Raw genomic sequence first — 10,236 nt, forward strand, 5'->3', positions numbered from 1 at the left:
TTGGCTGCCCCGGGCCTCCGGGTGCCTCTGCCGGCGCCGCGGAGAGGTGCCCCGGCCCCTGCCGGGGACCCCGCGGGCGTGTCTCGCCAGGCCTTTCCCCCAGGCTGGGACCGGGCTGCGTTGCCCTTCTGGTTATTGGTGTTTTAAACAAAATCGGTTGCTTTTGTACAGCTCCTTTACCCGTGAGGTTACTGGTGGGTTCCCGTGGCGTGCGTACATCTGTGTGCGTGTCGGTGTCTGCCTGTGCCCAACACAGAGGTACAAAAGGACTTCAAAGCCAGAGTACTCTAATTGGGAAGGGTATGTACAGGAGAAAGCCATTCTTCATGACTGTGATTATTCAAAGGTGTTTTCTGACAAGGATAACCATCGAATTGTGACTGGATTTTTCCAAGGTGTAAACAGTCTAAATTCTGCTTGCCTTTTGTCTGTAATTCCTCTTTGTGGCTTGTGTAGTTTCCATCTGCCATACAGTGGCAGTTCTTCTGGATGTTTTATTGTAAGCTTTATTATACAGAGAAGCTTTTAAAAGGAATATCACAGTGAAGGTGTTAATCTTTCTGTTTGGTAGAGGTTTCTCTTTTAGAAATGTGCTCCAGGTTTCTGGCTCCTTCACAGCTCACCGACATAAGGGTCACCTACATAATCATCTAGTCTTGCGTATCCTGAGCTGTTAGCAGCTTCAGTAACGTTTTGGACATGACTGGTGGTGTTGCTTGGTGAGCAGGGTAGTTCAGTACACTGGCAGTTACACAAGTACTCTCTGGAGATATGGAAGAAATGTTGCTCAAAATGTTTGCGTTCATGTAAAAATACAATTAAAATATTCCTGACTTGACATTCTCCCCAACCACCTCCCCCCCTTTTTTTTTAACTAGGGATTTCTTATGTTCCTTTAGTAAATAGGAACTATAATGTTTTGTAATCTGAATTTAGTTGTCAGTAACTATTTGAACAAAATGCAAATACTTAAGTGACTATGTACAACAGCTTCTGTCAGATTTTATTAGTTGGCTGTGTCTATATCCAAAGGTAAGATCTAAATGCCTGGAGAATGATTTGCAAATTCTATAAACTGTGTTTGAAAATCTTCTCCTCTTGACTCACTGTAGGAGAAGGCAGAGTTGAATTGCAGCCGAGGCCACGTTCTGACTGCCAATGCATGCTGTAATTACTAGTTCAGGCTCTATGCAGTGATGCATACTTGTTGCTCTGCAGGCAAGTAAACAGTAATGGTGTAATTTAATTAAAAAAAAAACCAACAAAACAAACCACAACTGAATTCCATACTGCATTTTAACTAAAGTTATTGAAACTTAAATGGGAGTGGGTCCTTGAAATGAAATATATGGTATGAAAGTCCAGACCGTAATTTACAGAGCAAAATGTAATACTGGCTTGCTCATTAAAGCGGAGGACAAAGAGGCATTTCCATTAAAAGGGACAGCGATCTTAAATCGGTTGTCTCACTGAGTGTTATCTTGTTGCGTCATTACACTGGTGTGTCAATGCTACTAAAAAAAAAAGTGATAATAAAAAAGCTATTAAACAGATCACTTCTTAGTTACAAAAGTTGGATACTTGGTTGTGTTTCATTGTCTCTGTTATTACCCCATGTCCTGGTTCTGTGTGTTGAAGTTGGGCTGGTGGGTAATCTGTGAGCGCTGCTTTCTTTTTAACTCATATTTTCAAAGCTCTAAGAAATGTTTGTAAATTTACCACATTTTGTTTCTAGAGGATGCAGCTCCTTGGTGATTACAACTTTGGCTGTGAGCTGTTTTCGTGATTTCCTTACCAGCTGCCTGCTGCACACCAACAGCTGTAAAGCTCAGAACTGTGCTGCCATGTAACATGTTGATGCTATTGTTGCTGATGGAGAGAAACAGGACTTGGTAGTTCACTTGGTGGCAAATCATTCGGAAGGAAAACTTTCCAGGGATCTGGATCGTTTTTACCATGGACTCCTCATCTGTCCAGGACGTTCACTTGGAGAACAGAAGCCGTAATGGGGCCTCTAGCAGCTCTGAAGAACTTTTGGATTGTAAAGCCAAGTCAGATTTGCCAGTTACAACAGCTGAAATTAATTGTAAGTTACTTCATATGCGCCAAATAATTTCCTAGTCTTACCCAGGCTTCTCTACAACTATCTATTTTGTTATTCAGGTGATGCTGAAGGACTTTTTTCCTTGAGGTGAGGAATTTCTTATACAGCAGTTTTAAGCAAGTTTGGTGAAGGCTTCCCTGTGTATGGGAAAACTATCTTTTGTTTTAAAACTTATTCTTTCAAAACAAAACCAAACTATTAACTTAAGTACTGTTGGCTGTCAGTTGAGTATGTGTTGTTCAGGGTGTTACTCTGTCTTCTGATAGTGTTCTCAAGGGTGTATACCTGAAATTCTCTAGAACTAACAGTTCTGAAATGATAGTTATGCAGTAAGGTCATGACTAGAGTCCTTTACTCTGGCAAAAGAAATTTTCATAATAAATTGAATTGATTAGGCAAAAACCAAAATGTACTTTAAAAGTCTCTCTAAACTTACATTTATGGAAGAGAGATGCTGGCATGTACTCCCCAAATTATTTAAAAATAATTTTTATATGTAGACAAGCTCTGTAAGAAAATAATCATGCAGCTGTTTACAAAAAACTTTAGAGAGCGCTGATCTGAGTAGATAATAGAATCAGACTTTGGTTGGAAGGGATCTCTGTGGGTCGCCTAGTCCAACCTCATGCACAGAGCAGACCTAGTTTTGCAGCTAGATCAGGTTGCTCAGGGTGTTGTCCTGTTGAGTTCTGAAAACCTCCAGAGAGGGAGGTTCAACAGCCTCTCTACCCATTCCAGTATTTAACTGCCTTCGCTGTGAAAATCTTTTCCTTGAATTGAATTGAAATCTCCACATTCCCCCTACAGGTATCTGAGGATATATGCTGGTACACAGGGATAATGTGGTAGATGGGTGGAGGGGGTGTATATGTTGCGGCTGCGTAAATACGCAAAAGTACAGAGGTTCCTTACCTCACCATCAAAGGAGGTCATCGTGTGATGAAGTTGTTAGCCTTCCGCCCTCCTCTCGTACCACAGATTTGACATCTTGTCACGGGCAAGAAAGTGGAGGCCTGACACTTTATTTGCATTTCTTACACTACCTGTTATCAGACTGGCAGAGTGTAGTTATATGATGATTCATTCATCTTTTATGAAGTTGGAGATCACATGTTCCTGTCTTCTCCTGTGTTGGACATCGTCCAAACAATTGAATTGTGGCCTACAAATAGGTAGCGTGTCTTTCTACTGTTTTCAGTCTAACTGCATCTCCTGCCCCGCTGTTCTAAAAAGACTGCAGTTGTACTGACACCACTGCTATTCAATTAGTTTAGTTTAAGGCAGTGTTTAGATTCTGAGTGTCTCATGGCCTCAGGAAGTTTCCAGGAAACCATTACTCCAGAATTTTGCTCCAGCATCTCTTTTGTGTATATATATACCGTTCACAGTTGTGAAGATAAAAACATGAATAAAGTATAAACCTGATGCAGTCATAGCTGCAGTTTCTGAAACATGGGCAGAAACTATATTTCTGAGTGTGTGAGGTACCTTCTTATTTTTGGCTTCTTGTGGCTATTCTCAGCACTGACATCTATTTTAAATTTGGTTTTGACGGTCTTTTAGTTTTAAAATTGCCTTAAACTCTGACTTTGGTTAGTCATGCTTGCAAGTGTTTTTGTGACCACATGGCGAACTAAATCAGAGAACTGATTCAGGCTAAAATGGCCTGAAAATGTTCTCTGTGTGACAAATAAGATACTGAAAAGTATTTTAATTAAAATCTTAGAGAGCTGATGGGGTTTGGCAACCTAGGGCTGAAAACTTTTTTTATTTTTACCTACATTCACTTTCCTCATTCAGTTTCCCCTGAGCTGGTTCAGTGTACAAACACCTGTGCTGGCTTAAGAGAGGATGCACCACAGAGGTAGGAACAAATGGTTAGGGGTGGAAATGTATCTTTTCCTTTTTAAATTACTCTGCAGTGAAATTTGACTGCACTTAAAAGGAAACCTTTTGCTTTCTTCAATCACAAAAGGGCAAACAATTAAAAAGTCCTACCTTCCTACCTGTAACTTTTTCCCATTTAGCTTAATTCATTTCAGGGTGCACTTTAATGTTCTCCATGTACATGAGTTATAATAGCTTTATTTTGAATTGTTTATAGTGATTCATTATATGGAGAAAGAATGTTTAATAGCAATATGTTAATGGGCTGGTCTAAATCAATAATTAAAGTTTTATTGAATTGTTGTAATCAACTTCCTGGCTACAGAATATTTCTGCATATGAATCTTAGAAACACTTGGTTTGGGGAGGATCTGTTTCTCAGTTCTGATTTCTTTGGGTTTTTTCTTTCTCTCCACATCTTCTTTGAGCAGACTTTAAAAAAAAAAAAACCTGCTTATTGAAGTCTGCAGCTCTGAGAGGAGAAAATAGGAAGAGGAAGCTTGCTTTTTCCACTTGCAAATACTTTGTGATCATAAATGTTAAATATTTTCAAATATCTTTAGGAAAAAAAATGAAATCTTCCATATTATTTGAATGAGTTCCAGTTACTCCAGTGATACACGGCTTGGGAATGAACAGAAAGACAATGGCTATTTCAGTACCCTGCTCCTTTGAGATGTATAGTAATGCATTCCAAGTTAGGTACACAGTTTTGTTGCAACAGCAGTGTCGTAAATGTAAGTAGTCCCCAGCCAAGTGAAGAAGAAATGTGTGAGAAATCCAAAATACACACTTGTGAAGTTCTGGGCTGGTGTTGAAGGTGCATTTTTCTGGATGGAAAAGAAAAATCCAATTTAATCCAAATTAGTAAGTGGGGATAAAATCAGTATTAAAGTGGTTCTTGAATTGCCTTTTAATTGGTAGATTTATTATTTTGATACATGTGAGTTTTGCTACTGTACTTTTGATGAAGATGTCCTGCTTGAAAAAACTTAAACTTGGTTTAAAATTGAGAAACGCTACTTGGCCCAGGCTGGAAGTCGGGATGGTGGATGCTTTCTCCCCAGTGCCCAGCAGCATACCAAATAGCTGAATCATTCAGCACAGGCCCACAGTTGCTGAGTCTTATTTGTAGTAGGTTGCCGCTCAGTGTGACACAGATCGCATTACTTACACTGGGTGTTTCACGCTTCTAAACCTAACAAGATTTAAAAACCCATGTGAGATTTTGAAGATACTTTAGGATCGCTTTTGAGATCCTGCTTGAAGGCAACGCAATAAAGCAAATGAAAGGTACTTGTTCTGGTCTTTTAAAATGAAGAATCAGAAGTCCTTTATACAATTCCTCCTGCCAGTTGCTGTCATTAGCAATTTCCATATTCTTATGGTCTAAAGGCAAAAGTGGTAGTGTTGTATTTGAGTGGAGCTGTGGAGATAAATGGGGTGGCTTAAGATGTAGCTCAGTGAAACTTTCTTTTCCAGCTACCAGTGTTAACATCAATGACATGCCAAATGAAGAGGGAAGTCTGGAGATAACCAGCGAAGTGGATGCCTGCCAGAATGGGCCAGAGTCTCTCTTCCCTGACTCTCCTGTATCTTTTGACCCCACCAGCAGAGCACAGGGTCAAGAGTCGTCCCCAGGTGTGACTGGTTTCCATGACAGCCTAAGGAAGTCTCAGGGAACTAGTGCTGAGGGCATAGTTCTTAGAAAAGAAGCTTTGCAGTCTCTCAAACTAAGTCTTCCCATGCAAGAAACTCAATTGTGTAAGCATCTGTTTACGGTGGTGCCCCTGCTTTCTCTTGCTGCATAAAGCTTTTTACTCTGAGCCTGGCTCTAAAATCCTATAACACCATTTAAGCTTGGACTAAACTTTGTTTTTGCAGTAAGCTTTTACTTTGAACTACAATTCATTTTCTTTCAGTAAACCACCCTCTGCTGTAGCTAAGGCATGTGCCTTACCATTTAAAAATTGTTCTTATGCTGGAGGGGAATTTATGCTTTCTGGGGCTGAAGCTATTATAATTTTCTTGATTATTAGGAGTAACAGGTGACCTTAAAAGAACAAGACAGACAGAACAGCAGAACCAGGTGATTTTAATTAAGCTAAGTAATAAAAGGGGGAAGATGAGCAATAAAGCAGAGAGAAGGGAGAAGACTTTATACTAAGGTGTCTAATGCTGTGGGAGTTTTCTGAAAGAATGTTTTTAAAAAGCCTCACTATGGGAAAGATTTAATGTGAGTTAATAAAAAGTAAGAAAATGTATACAGGGAATATCTTTCTCTGACCTAGGGAATGAGTCGACTATGTAGGTCTTCCTTAGTTTTTTAATTTTAGTACTGTCAGAAGTGCAGGACAGGTGAGATTCAATGACAGCAATAATTTTGTTCTTGCTGTATAATCTCTTGTCATATATACATGGGGCAACTACAGCATTTGCAAACGGAGCAACAGAAATACACAGGCTTTATCAATGCTTACACAAGGACGTATTAGAAGAGGGTATTCTGAGGTGCATGCTAATGGGCTTTCCTTGTGTTCTTTGCTTAAGCATGAAGCATGTTGCTGATGGTAGAGGGACCTCTTTCCTTTTGCATGCAAACTTGCCTGTGTTGGAGTTTCTGTTTCACTGTAAAGATGCCTTTCACTTACAGGCTCAGCAGAGTCTTCACTCCCCTTGGAGAGAGAAGAACAAATAAGACTTCAAGCAAGAAGACGTCTAGAAGAACAGCTCAAACAATACAGAGTGAAGAGACATCAAGAAAGAGTGAGTACCACACAACAGATCTTCTAAATTCAACGTGTTGTTGGGAAGCTTGAAAACTTGATCCTTTCTGTACTCTGAATTCCTGTCTTCTCTGCTTTAAATGTTCGGTAGTTTTCTCAAATGCGAGAAAGCACTTTTTTCCTTCTAGACATGCAAAATTTGGCTCTCTGTTATCTCATCGGTGATGTACCATTTTGTGCTACTTAAAATGGTGGTAGGGGAAACTAAACCCAAAACTTAACCTAAATGTTCATTTTTCCTGTATTTTTCAGTTAGCTTTGGGACTCTATCTTGATCATTTTCAACATGCATATACTGAGCCTTGATAGGGTTGACTGATGTAATTTGCCTTGTTTATGAAATGATGCATGTACTTAAATATTAATGTGAAAGTGTAGAGCTTTACAGCAAAATAAGTCTTTGATGCTAGTTCAAATGTATCATTCTGGAATTTATCGTTGACTCTTTGCTTCTTTTAGTCGAATCAGTCTACATCCAAAAACCGTCCCTCCAGCACCCTAGATCCTGAGCTGATGTTAAATCCAGAAATCTTGCCAAGAGCTAGCACTGTAGCAATGACAAAAGAATACTCCTTTTTGCGGACCAGTGTCCCCAGGGGGCCAAAACTGGGTAGCTTGGGACTTCCAACATCCTCAAAAGAGAGAAGAAGTTCAAAATCTAAGCCTGGTAAGATCCGGTCCTTGGCTGACTACAGAACTGAAGATTCAGGCTCTAGAAACACTGCTGGGAACTTTGTGGCTACTGATTTATCCAGTGGGACTCTGAAACAAAGCAGAAGTGGTCCAACCTCGGTGGTTTCTGAGATTAGTCTACCCTCTGACATGGATGATCGAATAGAGAATTCCTCCTTGGCAGGAGATAGCATTTCAGAGATTGATGGGAGTGAAGTGGGAATGAGGCTGGATGGAAATGAGAGTGACAGCTCTACCTACAGCAGTGTGTCAGGAAAAGGGCTGTATAACAGTTTACAGAATGCAGAAGACAAACAGGGTATTCCGTATACAATAAACGGTCAGAAGATACATCCTGATGCAATGGGGCAATTTCCTTCCATTAGTGAGGTGCTACAGGCTGCAGCAGTGGAGCGTCAAGCCCAAGAGCAAGAAGTTAATGGGGAAGTACGGAGTAGGAGAGACAGTATTTCCAGCAGGTAAGAAAGATCACCGTACAGTGAGGCCATTATTAGGCATTATACTTTCTTGGAATAGGCAGCCTATTACTGTTACCAACTAAATTTGGATCCAGTTTTAACTTACATTCATTGTGACCAAAGCTGCTGTTAACTTACAGATTCAAAAATAAACTGAAAGGTCACTTTACTTAAGTACTTATTTACTAAGTATATCTCATATATATACACTTAAGAGATATATATATTCTTTTATATATATATCTTATATCTTCTTTCACAGAAAGCTATCTTTGCCACTGACAGCATGTTTTAAACATTCTGCTAGCAGCTGCTTCTATCTGTATTTGCTTGGGAATCAGGCATTCATTCACTGAATCACTGATGTGGCATTGGTCTTTAAAGACTGAAAGCATAGACCTAACTGACTCAGTGATATTTATTATCGTCCTTTTCCTGCTACGCACCTACCTTTCAAATAGTTATCAAATGCCAAGAGTCTTGTTCTAGACACTCTTGTTCTCTTCAGCCCTTTAGAATGAGATTTACTTAGTCTCACAAGCTTATGTGTATGTGGTAGGTATTAAACTGTGATTCAGCAAGTAAGTGGATAACTGGTGAAGCCCTTAATGCAGTTGTGTTTATCAGTTGTCTGCAGATCTGCAGATGCATGTTTTACACATGCTAGTTTTGAAATTACCTTTTTTTTTTTTCCTTTGGAATAAAGTCTAATGCCTCAAGATTTTAACGTAAAATCAGTTGTTGACAATTATTCCAGCTTAGACTTAATTCTTACAGTAATGAGAGAGAGGAGAAGATTGTGTCCTTTTTCTCTAGACTCCTTGGCTGTACGTCACAGAGGGAGCATAAGGAATCCCTGATACCAAATACCTGTTCTTCCTTCTTTTGCAGCAGCTGTTGGTATTTCTCAGGCACTTTCACATTAAAGCAGACAATTGTGGACAATAGTTGTGGAGGTTTTGTGCTCCCGTTATGTCCATTTGTCTGCTTATAAAGGGATATACAGACATAGAATATAATGGAGTCATCCAGTGCACTTCTGTAAAATAACAAATACATGGGTGCCATACTAGGTTCTAGTCTGCAAATGTAGGAAACTAATGTATAAAACCTTAGCATAAATCTAATTTCTTTATATCTTTGGATGGTAACGAAGATTGTTTCACTGTGTTCTGGATCCATCATAAAGCCAGAAAAAATGTCCTAAATTCTAGGTCACATGTGGAGTCTGAGTACCTCTTAATTTCAGCTTCACCTTTCTTCAACAAGACGACTGCTGTATTCTAACCCTTTAATTGTGTGTGTGATATCTCTGTCTCCAGTGTTTCTATGGAAAGCTCTATCGCAGGAACTCATGACGAAATGCTGCAGGTTCTAAAGGAGAAGATGAGACTTGAGGGGCAACTGGAAGCACTCTCACTAGAAGCTAATCAGGTAGGAAATGAGTTTAAATTTCTGTATTTAGCAAATTATATTAATATGTTAATTTTCAAGAGTCTCCTACTCATTACTTGTGGGAATTGTATTTTGTGAAAACATTGTTGAATAAGGTTATATGTTAGGAAACTAACATATAAAACTTTACAAGGTACTTTAAATTTATCCTCTTAAGCATCCTTGTAATGTCTTCAAAGGCTTTTTTAATGAAAAAACAACTTAAAAAAAAAAAAGTAAAATTGAAAGAGAGATGATAAATCCAGTGTAATGCTAGACATGTCTATATAGCTGTATTTTCTCGTTGTATTGATTGATGGTTATAACACATGTAATAGAAAGTGTTCTTCCTTAAAGCCTGGAAGCGTGTCTTATTAAAAATCCTGACATGATTACTGACATACAACTCTATATGTCTTGTCTGTGCTTTCTACTGTATTTTCTTTGACTATTTGAAATACCTGCTAGATGAGATGTCACTTTAAAAAATAATTTTTTGCAAGCAAGTGGCCTTTGCCTTAGCAAAGGGATTTTGCTGCACATCTTCTTTAGTCAGCCATGAATGTATTTTCTCTTAAGACTTCTGTGTTTTGATTTTTGGGATGCATTCAGGCTCTCAAAGAGAAGACTGAGCTACAAGCCCAACTTGCAGCTTTGAACATGAAGCTTGAGGCACAGATGGAGCACAGCCAAAACAGCCAGCAAAAGCAGGAATCTCTGAGCTCAGAAGTGGCCACATTAAAGCAGTCTTGCTGGGATCTGGAACGAGCAATGGCTGACCTGCAAAATACCTTGGAAGCAAAGAATGCTAGTTTGGCTTCTTCAAATAATGATTTGCAGTTAGCAGAGGAGCAGTACCAAAGACTCCTGCTGA

General features: G+C 39.3%; 1 protein-coding gene across 1 annotated transcript in view; it reads left to right on the forward strand.

Annotated features, from left to right (window-relative positions):
- Positions 1-1,956: 1,956 nt before the first annotated feature.
- Positions 1,957-10,236, forward strand: part of GOLGA3 (golgin A3) — a gene marked incomplete at its 3' end in the record, with an annotated part of 13,731 nt that continues 5,451 nt past the window's right edge. Inside the window, exons 1-6 of the mRNA XM_010293488.1 lie at positions 1,957-2,086; positions 5,474-5,755; positions 6,645-6,757; positions 7,237-7,928; positions 9,251-9,362; positions 9,975-10,236. The exon at positions 9,975-10,236 is cut by the window's right edge and continues 54 nt beyond it. Of these exons, the coding sequence (XP_010291790.1) occupies positions 1,957-2,086; positions 5,474-5,755; positions 6,645-6,757; positions 7,237-7,928; positions 9,251-9,362; positions 9,975-10,236 (1,591 nt within the window). The remainder of the gene's footprint in view (positions 2,087-5,473; positions 5,756-6,644; positions 6,758-7,236; positions 7,929-9,250; positions 9,363-9,974) is intronic.

The sequence above is a fragment of the Phaethon lepturus genome, unplaced genomic scaffold, assembly GCF_000687285.1.
Source record: "Phaethon lepturus isolate BGI_N335 unplaced genomic scaffold, ASM68728v1 scaffold13298, whole genome shotgun sequence".
Classification (NCBI taxonomy): Eukaryota; Metazoa; Chordata; class Aves; order Phaethontiformes; family Phaethontidae; genus Phaethon; species Phaethon lepturus.